Below are 25,806 nucleotides of genomic sequence, written 5' to 3'. Positions count from 1 at the left end.
ACATCAGCTCAATGCATAAGATCCCAAATAGATCTATGATAGCTGGAAATGCCTGATTGTAGAAAAAAGGTACATCTTTATTTTTAAAAAATTTGAAGACATTTTCTGAAAAGATATATTCTACCTTGGTAAAGTGGGAAGTAACGAATAAAGATAGATGTTAATTGAGACTGTAACTTAGAAGTAAATACATAAAACTGTTGGTCAGCAAGACCAATGGAACAAAAATACAATTTCTGCATCCTTATTTCAAAATAATTCTAGAGTTGACTTTTTCTGATTTTCATATACCTTAATTTATATTAATGACATAAATCATAAAAATATAAAATATATAGCTTGGCTACTGATTTCACCCATATGACACTTCCAGTGACAAAACACAACTTTTGAAAATAATTATTTTAGTAGGAATATGACTTAATAATCATACAAAACTGATTGTTTTTTGTTTGTAACAATAGCATATGGTAATTTGTATGTTAGAAGTGAGGGAAGGGTGCCCTGGCAGGTGTGGCTTAGTTTGTTGGAGCATTGTCCTGTACACTGAAAGGTCGCAGGTTCTATTCCTAGTCAGGGCACATACCCAGGTTTGCGGTTCAACCCACAGTTGCGGTGCGTACCGGAGGTAACCTATCTATGGGTTTGTTTTTCTCTATCATTTCCTCTCTCTCAAATCAATAAAAACATGTGCTCAGATAAGGATTATAAAAGAAAAAAAGAGAAGTGAAGGAAAGGTAATACTCAAATAAGTACATCATGTCAGTGTGAGCACTCCTCATTTTTTATGGTTTAAGTCCACTAAAATTCTACTTTTGGGCCCTTCCTCTTTTCATGGGGCTACATAAAATCTGTAAATTCTGTTCCTTTTCAGAAAAACATGTGGCTAATATATGTAAGGCAGAGGGATGATAGAAGAATTCTATGTGAAATTCTATGTATGTAATTGGGCTAGCAGGGACAAAACATCACAAAAGTACAAATATCTACTCCAATAATGACTGAGGATTAATATATGTAAGGAACTGGACTAAGCATTTTGAACACAAGTATGAACTGTTCACAGTCATTCTGTTTGAAAAGCTGACATGCCTAGCCGGTTTGGCTCAGTGGTAGAGCATCTGCTCGTGGAGTAAAGGGTCGCAAGTTCAATTCTGGTCAAGGGCATATACCTTGGTTGCAGGCTTGATCCCCACCCAGTCAGGGCATATGCAGGAGGCAACCAATCGATGTGTCTCTCTCACATAGATGTTTCTTTCTCTCTGTCTCTCCCCCTCCCTTCCACTTCTCTAAAAATCAGTGGAAAAATATCCCCAGCTGAGGATTAACAAAAGAAAATAACAGCTTAAAACCTAGAAAGATAAGGGTATCCATAAATGATATGTCTCATTATAAATAGCACCTATGTCAAGTGCCAGTGTGAAGTAAACAATGTGTTAGGGGAGTAACAAGCATAGTCAAATTCCAGCTAAGATAATCAGAAAAGGCTTCACTGAGAAGGCAGCACTTATTGCAGGATTTGAAAATGCATAAAATTTTAAAATGTAAAGAAAAAATGACAGGAAATTAGACTGAGAGACTTAGAAAAGGTAAATCGATGCATCTGGACTAGCATTTCCATCTGTGTAACTAGGGAAATTAACTCTGACCTTAGAAAAAAACTAGGAAATTCATGATGCAGAGTTAAGAACAGAAAATATAAGATTATAAATTTATAACACCAAATATCTAATACTATATAGCCCCCAAAATAATAATATAATATCTAATAAAATATCATAATGTGATGTGCCCTTATTATTGTGGCTTTAATATGTTAGAAAAAGAAAATGTACATACTAAAAATCACATTATTAATGTTATTGGTCATAGGCCTCTAGAAAAGTGACTCAGCCACCACCTCTCATGCACACATGCATAAAAATTCTTTAAAGGATTGTTATAAAGATCAATTAAAATAACTAATGTGAAATTAATTTCTGGCACACAGTAAATGCTTATTAAAATTTTATAGGCTCTGAATCTGAGAAAAGATTCTGTTGGACATACCCATTCAATTAATATATAAATGCACAATATGGTCTGCAAGAAAAATTAGTGATTTCTTTTTTTAAAAGCATTGAATTCTTTAAAAATAACCCTGTTTGAACTACTTCTAAAACTGCATTAGTAAAAAGTAAAAATGACAATGAAACCCGCCAATAATGTTTCCTTTCAAAAGTACCATGAACTTACTCCTGTTGTCCCATCCTGCGTTTCATTCACACGCTGCACTATTCCAGAAATACAGAGTGGTCCAGCAAAACCCAGTAAGTCAGCAAGATAACGGAATGTGCTACTAAGTAGAATTGGACGTCCAAAAGCTCTGTACATTGCTAGCCATATAGATGGAGTCCGGTTTGGATGATCTGCTACTTTTTTCTGAAAAAAAACAACAAACAAAAAACAGATGAACTTAAATAAAGTGACTAGAGCAGCAATTAATCTTAGCCACTATGGAAATTTCTTCGGATTTTTTTAAGTTTATAAGTAACTGTTAATGAGTCCCTTTCAGTATAATATTCTGTATTCTTGATTCTGTATTCTTGCATTCTATGCTACTGAATGCGTTTTAATGAAATAAAGAAAATGAAGAGTAACCAGGATAGTTTTTAAATGACATCGTATTATTTTTAGTTGTCAAAAGATGACCCAAAATTCTTAAGGCCAAATCTATTTTAATTCCCTTTGATTTGGAAAATGTAGCTCTGTCATGAATATACCAAATAACATTGTATGAAAAGAAGATAGTAACATACAAAGGCAAGGTTACTGACAGGCTAGTCAAGTTTTCTGGAATTACTAGATCACAAAAGATTCTCTTAACAAATTATAAGCTAAACAAAACAGAAGATCCCAACTTTAAATTGTTTTTCCTCCTATTTCTGTGAATGGTAGATACTTTTAAAGTTATGTTAGACTTGTGTTTCCTAGTTCTTCCTTTAAAAAATGCAAAATGAAAAATGGCATATATGCTTAAGCCAACTCATAGTTTCATAGATCTATAGTTGTGTGTTGAAAATATTTTAAGAGCTGAACAATCATAATTATCTTTTGGAGTAAAAGTGAGCAAAGTTTTTTCACTGTGGCAAAGAAGCTAACTCAACACAATAGAGTTCAATTGTATTTCATATTCAATTTCCTACCTATTAGATGAATAATTTTATTCTTTTTTAAGTTTTTTTTATAAAAAGGATTAATTAACGCACCAAATTCGTTAATCTGTGTTATAAGAGTACTAAGAACCTTAAGTTATGAGTAGGCTATATTGTTAATCTTTACTTTAGCACAGTAGTTTAAAAATATTATGCAATACTTTTCCCAGAGGTGAAATCAAAGCGATGACTCGGGTTTATTTGTAGTAACCATTTCCTGAAATAGTAATTTCATAATACACATATTTGATACAAAACAGAGGTCATTTTCATCATTTACCATAATCCTTTGTTGATCTTAATTTAAAACAGCCAAAAACTCTATAACTGATTCCCCATATCCTACTCCCTTCCAATGTTGGTTGTGTATGCTCACATTTTTAATTACAATAAAATGTGCAGATGACTGCAATATAAAATACATTTACCATTGTGGATAGTATGCAGGTTGGAAACAAATTGAAAATATCCAAACATTCCTACATTTATATTTTTAAAGCAATTATAAATATGCAAAGAAAGTACCAGAAGAAACCCATTTTGGCTGATATATAGCTTGGTACATGGAATAAGTAGGCGTACCCCTTTATTTATTTTCCTAATTTTGAAATTCAGCATCCAAATTTTAGTTAATAAAGGATTTTAGTTTCTCAAAGGTAAGTTATTAATGGATATAATCTATTTTCTCTTTAAATAACAAAATTATTGACAAGATACTTGATAAAAGACAACAAAAAGTCCATGAATTATTAAGATTATATGGTAACAATGATAAGCATACATTATCATTGAATTTAATTCTGACTTTCCACTTGGTCCAAGAGAAAAGAGTGCGCTCTCTATCCCTGCTCATATATTGACTGGCAGCTGACACAACAGGTGAGGAAAAAGTAGGTTTACAGTTGTTTGTATGGAAAATAAAACAACAATTAAAAAACAATAATATAGCCGAAACCGGTTTGGCTCAGTGGATAGAGCGTCAGCCTGCGGACTGAAAGGTCCCGGGTTCGATTCCGGTCAAGGGCATGTACCTTGGTTGCGGGCACATCCTCAGTGGAAGGTGTGCAGGAGGCAGCTGATCGATGTTTCTCTCTCATCGATGTTTCTAGCTCTCTATCCCTCTCCCTTCCTCTCTGTGAAATATCAATAAAATATATTTTTAAAAAAATAAAAAACAATAATATAAGAACAAACTCTGTTTTGCAAACTTACACTGTAAACTTACTTTTGCCCCACCCTGTATTTCTGGTTGATCCTCAGCAGCCCAATTAACATGACTCAAATCTACTGGGGAAGACAGAGCAAATCTATTCTTCCTTAACCATAGATATTATTTATGCTTAGTGCCTTTATATTTAATAGGTCTATTCTCCACAATTATCTTGAAAAACAGATACTGTTACCTTTTGTTCTTCATATGCATCCTTCAGGCAAACATAATTTGTTACCGCCCTCATTGCTATTGGTAATTTTCCAATTGCCTTCAGATCAATGGGCTTTTTATGAGCAGATATGATAAGTGTGTTCATCCACCAGTATGTTGCTTTGGACAGTAAATTTACAAATGGTTGAAGAAATCTCACACCCAGATCCTGGAGGTCTTCAGGAGGTTTTACTTTCTGAGGATTCATGAAGAATACATATCTCTGTAGCAAGAAACATTCCACAAAATAACAACCCAATTCGTTTTCCATTTGTTAAAAATAAAATTTTAACCTTTTCTGCATTTTCATTTCAAGAAGCCAAAATTTATATTTGCATACTTTTGTCTATCCATTCCTGAAATATTCTTTAAAATATTCCCCTTTGGTTGTGACTCAATTAATTAATTGAATTCCAGAGTTTTACATTTAATCCACTTGGAGCCACTTTTAAAAAATTAATTATCCCTATAAAAGCTAGTTATTACAGTACTAAAATTTAATCATTCATGTTATCCTGTGAGAAAGTTCAACTAAATGAAGGTTTTTGCATTGTTTAGATTTTTTAAATGGGTTATCAACACCATTGTTGTCATTCTGTTAATTTGTGGGCTGACTGATATTATTGCAACATGTATTTTGCCATTCAGTGCAAATTCAAAGTGTACTGGTAGAAAATAAATATTGAAAAATCAGTCACTAGTATGTCACAATATAACTGGAAGCATTAGGTTCTAGAAAGTACCATAGATTTGTAATCATACACCAGATATGAGTCTTGACCATGTTACTTGGATATATAGCGAGAGTTATCCCTATAGAAGTTTTTGCATCAGTGAAATGAACAAGCTGGATTAGATCATCGTTTAAGCTTGAAATTTCTGATAATACAGTATTTTGATTAACACAGGCTTGCTTTGAATCAATCATGGATGATGAAGCTTCTGAAATTTCTAATGAAAACAATTTCATCTATAATATGAACTAATCATAGTGTTTAGCACATAACAGGCATCTGCTCAATATTTTTGAATTAATAAATAGATCCCAGGGTCAAATTGAGATTTCTGAATCATTAATGGTCTAAAACTTAATGATTAGTTCAACTTTATGTTTATACACATAGATGACATACATTTTTTTCATCCTCTTAAGCACAAATGATTTCTAGCTGACTTCGATCTTTAATAGTAGGGTCCTGAATTCTAGGAACTAAACAAAACACCATTAGATACCTACTCTCACCCGAATGACATTGATCTCCACAGCCATCAGGAGTCCATTCAAGATGACCATTATGCCTGTGATGCAGAAACGCAGATCTGATACTCCCCAACCAGACTGCCAGTACTTGACCAATTTTATGGTTTTTGTAATAAAGGCCATTACCCAATACAGGAATAGGGCTGAGAAAAGGAAAAAGAAACAGAATCAATCTTTCACTGATATTTTTCAAAACTTCACTGAAATTTCAATGTAAATATAATGCTCTTTAATAACAAATACAATTTTAAATATTCTATTTCCAGATCATTTTATTTGTTGAAAAAAAAAAGATGTATGCTTTAGTGTAGTATGGTAATGATTTTTAAATGTTAGTGCTTCCTCTTTGGATTATATACAACAGATGTGCAGACATAAGGAGACATATAGGTAAGGATAGCCTAAACACTTCAGAACTTGTGTAATTCTGTAGACTTAAAAATTTACTTTATCTTTTGGTCTTGTTTTTTAAGAAGCCTTGATTATATGAAGAATTCACAAGTTGTTATTTGTGTAACCTAACCAATAGATAAGTGCCTTGCAACTCCCAGGGATATGTCTAATAGTGCTACCCTGGAATTATTATGGAATCCATGTAGCTATGTCATAGGTTTACTGCTTTACAAATCAGCATTCAAGTAGTGACCCTTCTCATTCAAAATCGCTTAAAACACCACACACAACCAGAGCACAGAGAATAGTAACAATCCTACAGAGTAAACCCAGGCTGCAAGTAGTCATGTCTGCAGGATAGGGATCTACACCATCACAACCTCAGGCTAGAATTTTGCAGCAAATATGAGATGGAAGCAGAGACATTCCTAAAAATTTGTTGTCACAAGAGAATATGAGGGAAACATGCTGAGAAGGCAAAGATTTATTAAGACACAGAAAACAATAACTATACATGAAAAATGATGAATTATAGTACATCAAAATTAAAAATTTTATTGGAGGTGGAAGAGGGCATAGATAGGATAAACGGTGATGAAAAAATAAAATAAAATATTTAAAAACTTAAAATTTTCTGATCATTATACTTTATTAAGTAAATGAGTGTTCATGCCATAGACTAGGAGGAAAATATTCTCAAAACATGTACCTGATGACATACTAGTACCTAGTATATACAAAGTACTCCTACAACTCAACAATAAAAATACAACCAAATAAAAATTCAACAAAAGATATGAATAGCCACTTCACAAAAATAACAAATAGCCAGTAAACTCATCAAAAAGTGCTCAACATCCCCTAGTGCTTAGGGAAATGCAAATTAAACCCACAATGTGTTATTAGTACATACCCACCAGCATGGCTAAATCACAAAATTAAGATCATCCAATGATGGAGAGCAAGTGAACAACTGGAATTCCCACACATTGTTAGTGTGACTATAAAATAAGCCACTTTGGGAAAAGATCTTGTGGCTTCTTACAAATATAAACATTTTCCTACCTACCCTATGACCTAGCAATTTCACTCCTAGGTATATATCCAAGAGAAATAAATCCACAAAAAGGCTTGCACATGAATGTTTATAGCTGTTTCCCCCCCCCCCCATGATAGCCAAAACAGGAAACAGTCCAGGTATATATCAACAAGAGTATGAAAAACTGAGGTATATTTATGCAGTGGAATACCCACAGTTACAAGAACAAAATACTGATTGATACCACCATATGAATGAGCCTCAAAAAATCATGCTGATAGAAAGAAGTCTTACACAAGAGTTTAAGCTATATGATTTAATTTATATGAAATTCTAGAGCAGTCAAATCTAATCTATGGTGGGGGAAAAATCAGATTAGGTGTTGCTTTTGTGGAAATGAAAATGAGGATTGAATGGAAGGGGCACCGGAGAACTTTCATGGATGATGGCAATGTTCTATGTAATTATGCATTTAGCAAATAAAGATTTCTGTACTTCAGTATGTAAATTTTATCTCACAAAGTAACTGTAAACAAGTGTTTAAACTCTAGTTAACGATATGCATGCTGAAATCATCAGGGGATGATGCATATTAATGTCTGCAACTTTATTTATTTTTTGCAACTTACTTTAAATACACCAAAAATAAGATGTGCTGATCGATAAAGAGGGACATAGAAAGATGTAGATATTTGATAAAATAGAAAAAATATATAAATTGAAGAATCTAAGTAGTAGATATATGAGTATTTGCATAATTCTTTCAACTCTGTTTGTTTGGTAATGGTTATAATACAATGTTGGGTCAAAATTACTAGTTTTGTGATCTTAAAATAAGTGTGATCTTTCTAGGTTCAAATATTTCTTTCCTAAACTAAGGAGAAAGTTAGACTATTTTTTACCTCTTCCAGAAATATGATCAAATTATGCCTGGTATCTACATAAGAATTACAGTCAGATTCTGATCACATTTCCTTCAGAATATTATTAAAATTAACTTTTCCTTTCTAATTCTATCTTATAACTATTTTATCATCAGTTTTTCAGAAACTTAATGTCTAGTGTATTGAATTCCCAATGCTATGTATATTTTTGCTGTTGCCATCAGAAATTTCACTTTTGGAGGGCATCTTCATAAAAAAATTACTGTAATAATATCTCTGTCATTTTGTACTAAAGAGCATTCTAGTAAGATAATGCAGACATTGATAAGCCTTTTAAATTAGTATTTATCCTGCTTACTTATTTTTATTAGATTACCTTTGCCCAATCAAATAATGCAATGCACCATAAAATTAAATAATCAATACACTTACCTATTTTAAATTTTAATGTAAATTTTATTTACATCAAAATTTAAAATGTGTGGAAAAAATGTGTAGTTTATTTTTTAAAATTTCTTTATTGATTAAGGTGTTACATATGTGTTCTTATTCCCCCATTACCCCCTCCGATCCCCCCGACTCATGCCCTCACCCCTCTCTTGTCTGTGTCCATTGGTTAGGCTTATATGCACGCATACAGGTCCTTTGGTTGATCTCTCCCTTTTACTCCCACTCAAAATGTGTGGTTTAATTATTACTTTTCTTAATTTCTCTATCAGTCAATGTTATGTTCCTCATATACAATCAAATGAAATTTATGAACCTTAAAAAACTGTAAGCATTCACTCATACCCAAACACATACAACTCAGTCTATAATTTTAGGAGATTCACAGGTCCCTGAAGCCCATCCATGATCCACACTCTATACTTTCCTCTCAGCTCTGTTTATGAAAGTGTACGATGGCCCTAACTGGTTTGGCTCAGTGAATAGAGCATCGGCCTGTGGACTCAAGGATCCCGGGTTCGATTCTGGTCAAGGGCATGTACCTTGGTTGCGGGCACATACCCAGTAGGGAGTGTGCAGGAGGCAGCTGATCGATGTTTCTCTCTCTCACCGATGTTTCTGACTCTTTATCCCTGTCCCTTCCTCTCTGTAAAAAATCAATAAAATATATTTTTTTAAAAAAGAAAGTGTACAACGAATGCTAAGATGGGTCAGAATATTGAATATAACTAATTGGGATGAGTTATGTTATTTCAGCCTAAGGAAAAAGTAAGGAACATTTTAGACAGCCTCTGATTTCTACAGGACTGGGAAGCAAGAGAAGCTGAAAAGATGATGTTAGGCATGATGAGGGGCTGTGCTTCCTCCTGCACGTCCCACTGTGGGGTTGGAGCCCGTAACCCACCCCACAATGGGCATTGCCCTGACCCATTGCCCTGGCCAAGAATCGAACTGTGACCTCCTGATTCATAGGTCAAGGCTCAACCGTTGAGCCACGCTGGCCAGGCAGGACAGCATCGTTTTCAGCATGCTATGAAGGATACTCTGCCACACAGGGCCCCCAGTTCCTTGGCAGCAGTTCTAGGAAGAGTGTGACACTCCCACAGTATCAATGAAAGGCTTGAATCTTCTGAAACTGCCTCAGTGCTCCAAGCCAAAGGCAGAAACATATGGAACTAGAGGAGATGACTGCTTCATAGGACCATACAGGGCAATAGCTCCTCACAAGAGCTCTGATTCTTAGAGTACAACTTCTGCAAACTAGGCCAGCACATCCCCTCCACTTTCCTCCTGCCACTCACTAACACCTCATGAGGGGTATTTAGTGGAGAACAGAGGTCCTGGGGATACGATGTTTTCACAGCCTAAAGCAACTCAACTTATCTTCCCCTCCACCTTTACTGAGAGACTGCAGAAGAATGAAACATTGTAGTTTTCCCATGTTTAATTCTTCCCAATCCCAACCCACGCTGATAGCAGTTTCTATGAGAAAAAAGGGAAAACAAATAGCAATTTGGGGGGAAGGCGGACACTTGATCGTACTTACCTAAAAGTAATTTAGGAAAATTTGATGTCTCAATGTTATGATAATATACTATTGACGTTGTAGTGGCAACAAATCCCATCACGGCTGGCATGAAGAGGTGGAGATGCCGCGACGCCCGCCGTCTATGGAGAGCGGTACAGTGTCAGTGTCTACAGCTGATGGCTCCAGATAGTCTCTCATTTTGTTCCCAATTTCCTCATTAAAACTCTCTTTTAGCAATCAGAGATTTAAAATACAGAATACAGGAGTAGTTGCCAAGAGAACATATAAGGAAGATTGTATTTGGGGGACATAATTCTATTGAAAGGATCCACCTTAACATGGAGGGATGAATAAACACAGCTAAACAAGACCTTAAAAATGCGAACAACAAAAGCAAATATATAACTGCTCCAAAGCTAAAGGGAACACCTATAGCAAGTAAAAACAATCCACTGAAAATAAACTCTAATGTATGTGAAAAGTATGTTTATTTTTTTATAGCTTTCCTAACCTTTGCAGTGATTTCTCCGTTTTCATTAATTCATTGAATACATACGTGTTAGCTGGTCCAGACACTGTATTAGATTCTGGGATGTAACAGGACACAAGACAAGATACAGTGTCTGTGGTCACAAAATTTAGAGTTTATGGAGGATAGTAATAGTACATAGGAAATTACAACCCAGGTGAAGGGACTGTGAGCACGTACAGAGCTAGTGTCTGTGACAGAGGAAGCTTTGTAAAACCAAAATGGACTTCTGAATGGAAACATTAAGAATAAGAAATTATTCCTCAGAGGAAGAGAGAGGAGGACAGTTCCAGGTAGAGGGTCTAGGTAAGTTCAAGGGTACTACAAACAATTCAGTATGACTGCAAGGAGAGGAGGCTTTGCTCTGAAGACAATAGAGACCTTCAGGTGGATCAGAAACAGGACAGGACAGATTGCATGGTAGATAGCCCTCAACGCCTTTTGCAATAGCAATGCCACACAATGAAACATTTATATTTTCTCAAATACATCAGTATTTTAGTGCATAAGCAGTACAGAAAAGAAAGTAACTTGTTTGAGAGTGAGGGAAAGAGAAACATTTGGGAAAGTCACTTCAGAAGACGTATGGTTGGCAAAGGAAACTGAAATGTAAAAAGGAATCCAGGAAAGTGGTAGAACAGCACTTAAAATGAGGGAACAGAATGTGCAAATACCTAGAAGCATGAAACAGTATAACATGTTCAAAATTCCAAGTAGTGTAATGAGATAGAATAAAGGGCTTTGTATGCTATGTAAGGAGCTAGAATCTAATTTTGTAAAAAACTGAAATATTTTAATAGGTAGGTGGTACAGTCAGATTTAAGTTTTAGACAGATCAATCTGTTAGTAATGGGAATAATGGAGTTGAGAGGTAGTGTGCAGGTTTGAGGAGAGGGGAAAGACTTGGAAGGAAAGAAAGCAGTTAGCAAAGTGTTGGTATAGGCCAGGTGAGGGATGATGAAACCCTGACTTAAGATTTGGCAGCAGAAACATGGAGGAAATAATACATTTGCAAAATATTAATTGTCAAAATGGACAGGACTTTAATAGTGTTACAGAATGAGGGTGAGGGTGAAGGAGATGTAGAGAATAATTCCCACGGAGCCTAAGTGAATGGTGGTGTGAACAAATAAGATTTTAAGAGGATGAACAAACTGGAGAGAGGAAGCCAATAAGTTTCAGCAGGAATGTGTGGACGAATAAACATGCAAAGCAAGTTGTCTAATAGGCAAGTGTATGTAGAGATTTTTAACATGAGCAGTGATGAATTTGGAACCATTACTATAGACATATTAATGAAAGTGTGATAGCATAAAAACTGGCTTAAGAACAACCCACCACTTTTGAAGTAGTTCAAAGTGTTCAAAGAGAAAAAGTAGGAAATAAATATTTCATCAGATATTAGGAAATACTTCTAATACTCTTTAATTATTGAACAAAAGAAAGAATTTTAAAAATCGCTTAATATTTAGGATACTTTAAAATAATCATACTAGTTATGAAAGCATACAAAATGTTGTAAAAACTATACTCAGAAACATATTCAGTAATAAATAATTATAAAAAGCAAATAGTCAATTAAAGAAGTTAAAAAAGAATGATAAAACATCATTAAGGGAAGCAATAATAAAGGATAAATAAAGATGGCAGTAGCTACTGTAAGGTTTTACATGTACTGTGCCATTTATTTGTGTCTTTTAACCATTCAAGTTTTTTATTAGGATTACTATCATATTGTTAGTGCTCTACTTACAAAATTGTCTGGGTTGCAAGTAGTTTCCCCAACCCTAATCTTTCCCTTAAGCTCTATTATTTTTAGAGTGTGATTCACGGATCTCAGTGTTCTGTGGCAGCGTATGCATCTCATTATAGCAGAAAATCTTTAGTCAGAAAGTTAGGAAGAAAATTTAAAAAGTGCACATCATGGGGGACAAAAGAATAATTTCAAAAAAGAAAAAATGATTTTAAAAAATCCTAAATGAAAACATAATAATAGTGAAGATTTTAATACACATTTTTAGAATGTAATGTATTAAATAATATAAAAATAATAAAGATACAGGACTTTAGTAATCCAATCAGTAAACTCAATAAAATTTCATCTCCTACAAAGAATATATATCAAGTATTCTACTATTATGAAAATATTAATAAATCCCCAAAAGTATTCATTTAACAAATTACGTGCTCTTATAATGAACCTATCAAGTTAGACTAAATAGCAAACTAAAAATGATTCCTAGACCTAGGAGAGTAACTATATGGGAATCATAAATTATTTACATAGAAATAAAAAAAAGATAACACATAACAAATATCAATGCAACAGATAAGGATATTTCAAAAGAAAAATTAATAACTTTAATATCTGTATTACTATAAAAATCAATTATCCTATCTAATAAAAGAGTAATATGCAAATTGACCATTACTCCAACACACAAGATGGCTGCCCCCATGTGGTCAAAGATGGCTGCCCCCATGTGGACACAAGATGGCCACCACAAGATGGGAGGGCAGTTGGGAAGGACCAGGCCTGCAGGGGAGGGCAGTTGTGGGCGATCAAGCCTGCAGGGGAGGGCAGTTAGGGGTGACCAGGCCTGCAGGGGAGGGCAGTTAGGGGAAAACAGGCTGGCAGGGGAGCAGTTAGGCATCAACCAGGCTGGCAGGGGAGTGGTTAGGGGGTGATCAGGCTGGCAGGCAGAAGCGGTTAGGGGCAATCAGGAAGGCAGGCAGGCAAGCAGTTGGGAGCCAGCAGTCCTGGATTGTGAGAGGGATGTCTGACTGCCCGTTTAGGCCCGATCTTACTGGGCAGTCAGACATCCCTTGAGGGGTCCCAGATTGGAGAGGGTGCAGGCTGGGCTGAGGGACACACACCCCCGTGCACGAATTTCATGCACCGGGCCTCTAGTTCAATTAGGAAGGTCTTTGCATCGTTTTGCTAATTATAATGAGCATAAACGATATTTTAAGTAAGATACAGTTCATAAATAATTTGTTTAAAAAAATAAAGAAGGAAGGAATGATTAGCTGCATCAAATATAATAACTATGTTAAGGAGGAAAGAGTATACATTAAGATGTTATTAATGTTCATTGGGATTCTTGTAGAAGCAGTTTCCAGAATAGGACAAGGCAAGAGAAAGCAAACTAAGTCTACGGGTTCAAAAGTAACTGGCAGATGGCTTTGGAGAGGCTTGGATATAAAGGGTAAGGGAAAGATGGCTATAGCTGAAGAATGGAAGGAATAGGGCAAGATCAAAGGTTTACTTCTGCTTGTTTTTAGCATGGATCTCTTGTACCACTACCACTATAAAAAAAAGGTCCTGCCATTAGCATATGTCCTCATCATTATTAGTTCAGTCTCTCTTCTAAGTCTCTGACATCAACCATGAGGCTGGCAAGAAGAAGTCATCCTTGCCTATGTGATGTCAGGATTTCAGGAAATATTGGAGGAACCAATCTTCCACTTTATACATACACATAGAAACATGTCAAGTCAGTCTATACATATATTTTAAGGGAATAAAAAAATGAACACTAGAATTGGCTATGCTAATACAATATAGTACAAATATGCGAGAGTGTTTTAAACAATTATTAAGATAACAACAGCCAATTAAGCTTCTAAATGCTTGGAGACACAGCATATCTTAGAGCCTCTGATTTTTCTTTTTATCAGAAACCACGATGTGCACATATATGTCAAGAACTCTCATACGACATTACAAAATAGTTGGCTCTGTGTCAGAAGTTTAGAACTTTCATTCCTTGTTAATTACAACAGCAAAACATAAACAGATGTCAAGGGAAGTTTTACTAGATAAGAGGAAAATGAATGCTTTTTGCAGCTTTCTTTTTAAAATCTTTAAAGGCCCTTGCATATCAATTCTTCATGAAAGGTATACCACAATTTCATAATCAAAACTTTTAGCACAATTTCATAATCAAAACTTTTCTATTATCTAAGTTTATTTTCTGTTACTATGTGATAAAAATATTTTCCCTACATTATGTTCAAGTTTATAAATAGAATTCATTATATTCTAACTGCCTGATACAAACTTCTTTTATAAGAATGACAAAATTCCTTCAAAAGTCAGGGTTTTATGACCAACCCTGATTTTAAAATAATTTTGTGCTGTGCCTTGATTTGTAGCTATATCCTATCAGGTTCTTGGACTCATTTAATGCCTGTATAATCTATATTTGCTTCTTTACAAGATAAATAGAAACATCTGAGAACTGGTTATAAATTTATATACAGTCGTGCACAGGGTGGGGGGGGGTGTGTCCCTCAGCCCAGCCTGCACCCTCTCCAATCTGGGACCCCTCAAGGGATGTCTGACTGCCCGTTTAGGCCTGCTCCCAGTAGGACCAGGCCTAAACGGGAAGTCAGACATCCCTCTCACAATCCAGGACTGCTGGCTCCCAACTGCTTGCCTGCCTGCCTTCCTGATTGCCCCTAACCGCTTCTGCCTGTCAGCCTGATCACCCCCTAACCACTCCCCTGCCAGCCTGGTTGATCCCTAACTGCTCCCCTGCCAGCCTGATTGCCCCTAACTGCCTTCCCCTGCAGGCCTGGTCCCCTGCAACTGCTCTCCCCTGCAGCCCTGGGTCCCCCCACAACTGCCCTTCCCTGGAGGCCCAGTCACCCCCAACTTCCCTCCTCTGCCATCCTGGTCACCCCTAACTGCCCTCCCCTGCAGGCTTGATCGCCCCCAACTGCTCTCCCTTGCAGGCCTGGTCTTTCCCAACTAACCTCCCCTGCTGGCCTGATCACCCACAACTGCCCTCCCTTGCATACCTGGTCCCTCCCAACTGCCCTCCCCTGCTGGCCATCTTGTGGTGGCCATCTTGTGTCCACATGGGGGCAGTCGTCTTTGACCACATGGGGGCAGCCATCTTGTGTGTTGGAATGATGATCAATTTGCACATTATTCTTTTATTAGATAGGATAGAGGCCTGGTACACGGGTGGGGGCCAGCTGGTTTGCCCTGAAGGGTGTCCCAGATCAGGGTTGGGGTTCCCTTGGGGCATGGGGCGGCCTGGGCGAGGGGCCTGTGGTGGTTTGCAGGCTGGCCATGCCCCCTGGTGACCAAGTGGAGGCCCTGGTATCTGGGATTTATTTATCTTCTATAATTGAAACTTTGTAGCCTGGAGCGGAGCCAAGGCTCCTGCTTGCTCCATAGCAGCAGCCATTTCTGTTGGGATTTATGTATCTTCTATAATTGAAACTTTGTAGCCTTAATCGACCTTCGCAGGCCAGGGCTGCGGAAACTTGGCTTCTTCCATCACTGGGGGCAACTCAAGCTTCCTGCTCTCTCCAGCTCCGTGGCTGCCACCATTTTTGTTTGGATTTATTTATCTTCTATAATTGAAACTTTGTAGTTTTAAGCGGAGGCCAAGGCAGGCCAGGGCAGGTGGAAAGCTTGGCTTCCTCCATTGCCGGGGAAACCCAAGCCTCCTGCTCTCTCCGTGGCCGCAGTCATCTTGGTTGGGTTAATTTGCATACTCACTCCTGATTGGCTGGTGGGCGTGGCTTGTGGGTATAGCGGAGGTATGGTCAATTTTCATATTACTCTTTTATTAGATAGGATATATAGTTATTAGAGCTCTCTGTCAATATAGACAATCTTGCTATTTATACCTAGTTTGGAAGACAAGGTAAACATCAAAGTGTTTTAAAGGACAGAGCTTTCTGTCAGGGCTACATAGATGAATGAGCAAAGAAACAGAAAGTACATCAATGCATACAAGCCATGGAGATCTGTACTTGTATTATCAAAAAAATTATGTAGCAATACAAAAATATGGCCAACATGCACGATCATCGTAGATACTGGGTGGCAGCTGTTGTTCCTAAGTTATGACCAAAAAGTTAGGCCTGAGATGGCACACTCTTAGCTACTACCCTTATCAACACACTCTCTTGTATGCATAGTGTAATCACATTAACTAAGTCAAGTCACTTACGAATCTGAAACTATGCCTTCTGCTATTTCACAAACATGCACAAATAGGAGAGCAAACGTCAAAATCCATCTCAGGTTATGTCCAGGAAAGTGAAGCCATGTGTTGTGATGAATTTGTACTTTTGAGCTTTGACTGCCCCACCCTGAAAAAAGAAAAAAGTAAAGAGATAAGTAAAAGGATCCATTATAATCATGGAAATAATTAACATTGTGATGTGCTTTGGGGATTTCATGAAACCCAGCGCTTTCCAGAGAAACAGGGGAAATCCTGATCTATTTTCATTATGTTAAAAAAATAATTTCAAGATTATTTTTACAAGACTGCCTAGGTTAATGAGTTAACACTTACAGCATTGTTCAGGAATACCACCAACTCTGAGTGACAGCATAATTATTTCATGCTAATCAGAGCTCTAACTGACAGGTTTCTGATTCAAAAGGAAAAAAATTAATGATAATATTAATAAAAAAAGTTTGGTGTCTAAAATCTCTCAAAACACAGGATCTATGGGAGACTAACAAAAAAGGTCATATGTGGTGATGAAATATAGAACTCATTAGTTGAGTCAACTCTTAATCATATGCATATCATGTGAGAAAAATGAAAACATGACTGAGCCTGCACTATTCAACAGTGGTAGAGATATTTTCTCAAAGAAAGCTAAAGTCTTGTTCATTGTTGAGCTTTAAGCAAAATCAAGGGCCTGTCTAGCATGGCTCAGTGGTTGAGCATCGACCTATGAACCAAGAGGTCATGGGTCAGGTTGTGGGCTGGATTCCCAGTTAGGGGGTGCAGGAGGCAGCCATTCCATGATTCTCTCTCATTGATGTTTCCATCTCTCTCTCCCTCTCTTTTCCTCTCTGAAATCAATAAAAATATATTTAAAAAAAAACAATATAGGTTCACTCTTAGCTCACCATTGAAGAAAAATTTCATTACATTTAGTAAAATTTTGATGGTTTCCCTCAAACAATTAGAGTAATGCCAACTCATATGTGGTATACTAGAAAAAAAAACTCAACTTTCTCTCATTTTGTCACCTTTTTTTCTGATTTTTTAAATGCAGAGAAGTCCCACATGTGTCAACAATGAATGTATTGGCCACCATGAATAATGCTGCAATGAACACAGGGGTGCATATGTCTTTGCAAATAAATGTTTTCAAATTGGAAACAACTGAAGTGTCTATTGATAGATGATTGGATAAAAATATATGGTACATATATACAATGTAATACTACTCAGCCATAAGAAAATATGAAATACTGCCATTTGTAACAACATGGATGGACCTTGAGAATATCATGCTAAGCGAAATAAGTTAATAACCATATGATTTCACTCATATGTGGGATAAAACTGAAAGCAACAAATGAACAAACAAGAAAAACAAACAAAAACTCATAAACTCAGACAACAGTGGTTACTAGAGGGAAGGAGGTCAAAAGGGGTCAAATATATGATGATAGAGAATAACTTCACTTTGGGTGATGGGGGCCAGAATACATACAGATTATGTATCATAGAAATGTACATTTGAAACCTATATAATCTTATTCATCAATGTCACACCAATAAATTTAATAAAATAAATAAATTTTAAAATGATTTTTGTGCCTGAAATATTGCAGGAAGAAATTTCTTTATGAACAAAGGGGATTTCTTGAAGCATTCTTTGAAAAGAAAATGGGTTCATGTCTTATTTGTTCCCAAATGAAATTACTATTAGATTATTAGTTACAGTTAACATGTTTTACTAGAATTTATGCCATAAACTCTTGCAGGCAAGCCCTGTGTCTTTTTGCAGCATTATAGTTTTCCTCATACTTGATACCACTTTGAGATTTATTTATGTACTCTCACTAGCTCAAGTAGCCAATATTAGAGATAGTCTGCATTTTTCCCATTGACAATGTCCCCAATTCCACTTGATTTAAATATCTTTTTGCCAGCCTTTGTGTTTGATGCTAGAAATGCAGATAGGACTGTCATAATACTTACTCTAGAGAACTTAATTGGATGTCAAAAAAGAATTATTAATTATAGAATTGCACTTAAAAAAAAAGATGTTCTAATTTTGACCAAACGCCACTCATAATTGTCCTACAAATAATACCACATAAATGACCAGTATTCTATAAATGGCCACTGTAGTCCCAATATATTGGTTTAACATGAAAAACTATGTGTCAAGAGTATGTGGGCCTTTGCATGACATGGTACGCTTTAGTATAACAGAACTTCCCTTCCAGCTCCAGGAAGAGTTAGTTGTTCTAGCAGGTTAATTCCCAGGAAAATTTGTTCCTATATCTGTAATTGGACTTACAATATGGTATATAGCAGTCCTCCCTTAACCTTGAGAGATACATTCCAAGACTCCCAGTAGATGCATGAAACTGAGGATAGTACCAAACCATATATATATAGTTTTTTTCCTATACATACCTATGTAAAGTTTAATTTATAAATTAGGAAAAACTCCAGATTAACAAAAATGACTAATAATAAAATCAGACAATTTTAACAGTACATTGTAATATAAGTTAAGTGAATGTGTTCTTTTTTTCTCTCAGAATATTTAAATGCTCTATATTCACCTTACCATTTAAAATAAGCATTTTATGACTTCTCTTTGACATATTTGAACTTTTTTACTACTCTTGCACTTTGGGGTCATTATTAAATAACTAGAGGCCCGGTGCACGAAATTCGTGCACTGGGTCGGGGGGTGTCCCTCAGCCCAGCCTGCACCCTCTCCAATCTGGGACCCCTCGAGGGATGTCCGACTGCCCATTTAGACCCAATCCCACCGGAATTGGGCCTAAACAGACAGTCAGACATCCCTCTCACAATCCAGGACTGCTGGCTCCCAACTGCTTGCCTGCTTGCCTTCCTGATTGCCCCTAACCGCTTCTGCCTGCCAGCCTTATTATGCCCTAACCACTCCCCTGCCAGCCTGATTGATGTCTAACAGCTCCCCTGCCAGCCTGTTTGCCAACAACTTCCCTCCTCTGCCAGCCTGGTCACCCCTAACTGCCCTCCCCTGCAGGCTTGATCACCCCCAACTGCCCTCCCTTGCAGGACTGGTTCCTCCCAACTGCCCTTCCCTGCTGGCCTGATCACCCACAACTGCCCTCCCTTGCAGGCCTGGTCCCTCCCAACTGCCCTCCCTTGCTGGCCATCTTGTGGTGGCCATCTTGTGTCCACATGGGGGCAGTCGTCTTTGACCACATGGGGGCAGCCATCTTGTGTGTTGGAGTGATGGTCAATCTGCATATTACTCTTTTATTAGATAGGATAGAGGCCTGGTGCATGGGTGGGGGCCGGCTGGTTTGCCCTGAAGGTGTCCTGGATCAGGGTGGGGGTTCCCTTGGGGCGTGGGGCGGCCTGGGCGAGGGGCCTGTGATGGTTTGCAGGCCGGCCACGCTCCCCGGCGACTCAAGCGGAGGCCCTGGTATCTGGGGTTTATTTATCTTCTACAATTGAAACTTTGTAGCCTGGAGCGGAGCCAAGCCTTCTGCTCCCTCCATGGCGGCAGCCATTTCTGTTAGGATTTATTTATCTTCTATAATTGAAACTTTGTAGCCTTAAGCGGAGGCCGGGGCCGGCCAGGGTGTGCAGAAAGCTTGGCTTCCTCCATTGCTGGGGAAACCCAAGCCTCCCTCCTGCTCTCTCCGTGGCCGCAGCCATCTTGGTTGGGGTTAATTTGCATACTTGCTCCTGATTGGCTGGTGGGCGTGGCTGGTGAGTGTAGCGGAGGTGCGGTCAATTTGAATATTACTCTTTTATTAGATAGGATTACTTGAAGACAAGCACTGTGATAGTGTGATAGTCACCGAGGTGGCTAAGTAACCAATGGCTGTGTAGCATGTACATCATGGACACATTGGACAAAAGGATGAACTACATCCCTGATGGGACAGAATGGGAAGGCACGAGATTTCATCATGTTACTTAGAACAATATCAATTTAAAACTTATGAATTATTTATTTCTGGAATTTTCCATTTAGTATTTTCTGAGTGCAGTTGACTGCAGGTAACTAAAATTGCAGAAAATGAAACCATAAATAAAGGGGGACTATTGTAATCATTTATCCTAACTTTGACACATCTGTTTCACTGGATTATTCCAGTGAATATTCTACGCAAGTACTGTGTTTTAGTCATTTTCCATTCTCTTTACCTAACACAAAGACTCAACAAATGCTTTTGATTTATCTCATATCATTATCTTTTTCCTCTTCAAAAAACAAACAACAAAAAACTATTGCTGCTACTTGATGTCCATTTCTAAGATGGCATGTAAATTCTATTTTACCTACAGAATATTAGGTAAAAAATAAATAACTGGAACACATAATACTTGCTTGTGTTTGTTTTTTGTTTCTTACAGAGTTATATATCACTTCTCATCTTGGACAAATTAGTCAACATTATACCAAATCTCAGCCATTAATAAGACCTTTTCATAAACATTAGGTGATGTAATATGAAACAGATTACTTACCAATAAACAATATTGGAAAAGTGATAAACAACAGGAAGACATGAGGAACTAGGTTGAGGGCATCCACAAAGCAGGTATTTTGTAAAACACCACCGTTGATATTATACGAAGAAATGTTGTTGCCACAGAATGAAAGGCTCATTTCTTATTTTATGGTTTACTCTAAAATGAAGATAAAAAAGGAGAGCCGCTTATTATTAAATTTTCCATTTTAAAATTATAGCCTTAAAAAGGTTTTATCTTAAATCCTCAGAAAAACCATGCAATGTTAGTAGAGTTATTCACAATTCACAGAGGAGGATACTGAGGTTCAGACTGGTTGAGTAACTCGCCAACCGGTAGAGTAGGTGGCATCCACACCCTGGTGTCTGACTATAAACTATGTTTGTCCAGTTGTATCACACAGCCTCCAATCTTTTTTTAAAAGAAAATAACTTACCTATTCTTATTAAAATAAGTAGCAGCTTAAGATTTTAGCCTCACTGGACTTTGTTTCTTTTCCACATTTATGTAAGCCTGGATTCTGAGCTAGATTAGTAAAGGCTGGCAATGGCTTGAATAACTAAAATAGTACTATTTTTCTCTCCCTTTTCATTGATTTTTTTTTTTAAATCAATGGTCACAAATAATATTTTTCCTTGGAAAAAAAAATAGTGTTACATAGAAAAGATTGGCCACAGTAGGTAAATTATTGGAGAAACCAAATTTCAAACAAAAGTTTTATACAGCATTATATAAATAGAACAACTAATTAGAAAGCCTATTTATTTACAGTCTAATGAAGCTTATTTGGAGTTCCTCTCACATATTATTTTTGGTAAGCCTTTTTTGTTTTTATTAATCATTGATATGCTCTCTAGTTGAGACTTTTTCTATCTTAAATAAAGTCATACTTAAAAAAAACTCAAGATAAGGTTATATATGGCAAATCTTTATCAACTATAAGATTCTAAGCTGGATAAAAGAATTAAAAATAACAAGATCTTTAAAAAAAACAGGAAAACAGAAATTATGATTTATAATTATGTTAGATGTATTTCTGATAAAGATGAAAAAACAGAAAATAAAAAGTAATAGTAGCTAGTAATGAATTTTTAATAGACATCATAAAAGAAAACTTTAAGTACACTCTAAATTGAAAGACATGTATAAACTGTTTTATTTATTTTAGCTAGTTTTATAATTTTATCCAAAATGATAATATTCCAATTGGCCACATTTATAAACCTTGACATTGAATCATTATCACTGAGTCAGATGCTAAAAATGTAATCTGAATTTGCTAAGGATAACCTGCTTAGTATTTAATCAGTCCGAAAAACAACCAATTAAGTTACTTTTGGATAAATGTGTGTGACTGTGGAAAGAAATTATCAGAGAAGTACAACAACCTGAAAAAGTCAAAGAACATTTTCAGTCCTGTACCTGCTATCTGGGATACTAGGCCATTAATTAATTAAGTGTAAAAATACTTACAGAAGCTGATCCTGTGCTAGACAATAGGGATCCCTGTGGTCTTAGGCTGATAGGCTACATCAATCCCAATCCCTTGGTATTATGTAAAGGTTATGGTGTAAAAGTCAGAGAAATATACAATAACATTATCCCATGAAGGTGCATACTTCAGATTGATAAAGCAAAAGCTTTAGAATGCTTTCTTTCTTCTACCATAATCTCTAACCTCAGATTCCTCCTCGCTCCCAACCTGTTCACTGTCTCTCACCACATCTCTCCTTTTGTCTTTTCACCTGCCTCCTCTTCCATCCTCACACTTTGAATGTGCAGGTGGCATATTCTAACTGCCAGACCATATTACAACCCAACAGGGACAAAAAGAAGGAAGGAATAAACTTATGGTAGATACATTGAAAATCATTGTGTTTAGCGTAAGAGTTTTTATTCAACCAGGATTTTTACCTAATTCTTAGATCTCTAAATATCATTCAAGGTTTCCCAGCAGAACCCAGGTTAAGTTAGAAAGGGTTTGGGAAGGTACAAACTGCTGCTCTTGCTGGCTAAATTCTGACCCCTGACATCTTTCGGCTCCGCCCCTTCTGGATCTGTCTAGTTCAGCTAAGCACTGACAGAGGCCCAGCATCAAGGAGGAGGGAGAGGGAAGAGAGACCAGACAAGAAGACATGACATTTTTCTCTTCACCAGCATAAACCCATGGAAAGATGTTCAAGTATTTGTTTAGGACAGCTGATAGAGTTAGAGAACTTGACTAAATGAACTTTAAAGACAAACATCTGAAGTGAAATTTTGTTATACGGATGGTCTGCAGAGCAAAAACAAAAACAAAATACTCCTAGATGACCAAACATGATTTCATGTCAAAAATTCTACTCTCAGTATTTTTGTTCTTTGAAGTGCATTTTATGAAGAACCACCCTCAGGAGTTAAAAAAAATTTGGATTTAATTGACACGCATAAAGTAAGGGAAAACTATTTCTTTCTTGTTCATCCAGCAGAGAGTGTCTGTTCTAATGCAGTAGCAACCCCTGAGAATTTAACATGCTGGAAACACCTAAAGAGAACACACTAAAAGCATTATTAAAGCTTTCATTCTTATTTACACAATAACTCACTCTTTAGTTATTCAGAGATTAACTAAATTATGTTATGAGAAAGGAACGTTACATTTTAAAGAATTTACTTAAGAACTTTATCCTTATCTAGGGCATTTTCAGGATCAGATCAACTAGTTATGAAAACAAATGTAATACCGTCTTGAAGTTATTCAGACGATGGTTCATAAAACATGAGCTCAAACATGTCTGTCTGTTTATATATCTGTCTATCTACCTCTCTGTCTATAAATGACAGATCCGAATGGGAAAATCACCACCAAAAAAAATGACCACTGACTTCTGATTCAGTGCCTGAATTGAACGCACGCACTGAAGTTCTATCCCAAACCAAAGGAAATGTTGGCACCGCTCCGCAGATAAGATTCCTTACACAGACACGCCAATGGATTTTTTTAAAAATCCCAAACTAAACAAATAAAGCAACAAATAAATACCTTGGGTATTCGCTTGACGCTGCTTCAAACCCCTACTGGCGCACTGGCGCTACCTTCAAAACACCGGCTTCCTACACTGTCTTAAGGGTAAATTTCAAACCGGAGAGCAGAACTCCTAAAAACAAAGCAAAACAAAGAATAACAAAAATTAAGCAGATAGAAAGCTACTTCGTGAAAAACCTCAGTAAATGTCTAAGAGAAAAATAAATGAATATTAACTCCTTACACTATCTCCGGTGGGTTAAGAAGGAGCCGGCAGTTTTGCAAGAAACTCTGGAAACCTGATCCGCACGCCCTCTCATACCGGGCTGGGGCCCGCTCCCTGAATCCTAGAAATAGCCACCGGGAAGGCAACGCGCTGGAGAGTGCGCGGGCGCCTTTCGGTTGGCGAAATAGGAGATCCAAATCGACGGCTTAAAATGTGAAATGATATTAATGTAAAAGACGTGGGCTCACTTACTCCGAAGGCAGAGTTTTCCTCCCCTATCCGAAGCCCGCAGGGCGCCGCAGTGGATTATTTTTAGGGTGGTGGGAGATCAGCTGCTGCCTCCTATCGAGTTTCTAAATTGCACAAACTGTTCTGGGCTGGGGCGGACGCGGCGACTCGGAGGCAGGAAACTGGGCAGCAGCCCCGAGCGCAGCGCCTGCGACTGGAGACCCTCCCCACCCCCGCTCGGCCAGGCGTACCGCCGGCAGACTTGGGGCGCGCGGTGCCGAGATTTTTTACAAACACAAGTAATACATGTCCCCCAAGCTTCATCAGACGCCGAAACTTGCACTATGTGATGCAATGATTCACCGGAGTCTGGTTTTTAAACGTCAAAATACGCAAGGCATTCACTTGCATTTTTCTCCCCCGGGCTCTGTTTGCGCCCTTTCATGAATCACACAAGGAAGCAGATTTGGGGGTTTCACCATTTCCCCCCTGAGCAGACCAGGGTGATGAAGGGCTCATGCCAGGCAGGAGAACCGGCTGCCGGGATGTATTATTAGTGCGTGCGAACGTTCTACAGGAGCAAGGCAGGCTCAAGGCGAATGATTGCCCCAGGCACGTGGAAACCTCGATTCCTCCTGCGGCAGGGCGACCCTCCTCCTAGCGCCCCAAGGTGGCACTTCGGCTCCCACGGCTGCACAAACAGTTCCCCCTACTCGTGCTCCCCACCGGGGTTAGAGAGATCGTTTATTCTTAAGAAGACAACGTGTTTAAATCACACTCACTCCACAATAACTCCCGACCCCCAGGACGCAAGCCATCAATTTTCCCCTAGACCACCTTCTTCAAGTAACACTCAATTGTCTCAGGCACCAGTGCTCAGGCGGCTTGAAGGAAGCACTGTTTTCAGCAACTGTCCTAAATCTGGTAAATGATGGTCAGGCAGGCGGGCTGCTGCCTCTATGGCTCCCCGAGCGACCCCTAACCCGAGAGGAGCCGCTCCAAGGCCAGGACACCCGGAGCTGGATCCCGGACCTGAACCCTAAACCCCGGCGGCCTCCTGGCCTCTCTGACTGTGGGCAGAGGCCGATTCCCGCCCTGCAAGTCCCTGGGGATTTCCTCATGGGCGCCTCACTCTGGAAGGACGCCGCGTTCCCAGATGGGTG

The 25,806-nt window shown here is 37.7% G+C and overlaps 1 protein-coding gene across 3 annotated transcripts in view; it reads right to left on the bottom strand.

The window, feature by feature from the left end:
* Nucleotides 1-24,996, bottom strand: part of ABCC9 (ATP binding cassette subfamily C member 9) — a 127,795-nt gene extending 102,799 nt beyond the window's left edge. For 2 of the 3 annotated variants that reach the window (XM_080662427.1, XM_080662428.1), the window contains exons 1-8: nt 24,434-24,996; nt 24,208-24,322; nt 21,183-21,344; nt 16,674-16,815; nt 10,188-10,309; nt 5,855-6,021; nt 4,598-4,840; nt 2,236-2,421 (exon numbers count right to left, since the gene is read on the bottom strand). In XM_080662427.1, coding sequence (XP_080518553.1) covers nt 2,236-2,421; nt 4,598-4,840; nt 5,855-6,021; nt 10,188-10,309; nt 16,674-16,815; nt 21,183-21,324 — 1,002 coding nt within the window. In that variant the 5' untranslated portion in view covers nt 21,325-21,344; nt 24,208-24,322; nt 24,434-24,996. The remainder of the gene's footprint in view (nt 1-2,235; nt 2,422-4,597; nt 4,841-5,854; nt 6,022-10,187; nt 10,310-16,673; nt 16,816-21,182; nt 21,345-24,207; nt 24,323-24,433) is intronic. The other variant, XM_080662426.1, reaches the window with a different exon arrangement.
* Between the last annotated feature and the right edge of the window lie 810 nt (nt 24,997-25,806).

This window comes from Plecotus auritus (assembly GCF_963455305.1).
Source record: "Plecotus auritus genome assembly, chromosome: 3".
In the NCBI taxonomy this organism is placed as follows: Eukaryota; Metazoa; Chordata; class Mammalia; order Chiroptera; family Vespertilionidae; genus Plecotus; species Plecotus auritus.
This window is presented reverse-complemented; position numbering and strand designations above follow the sequence as displayed.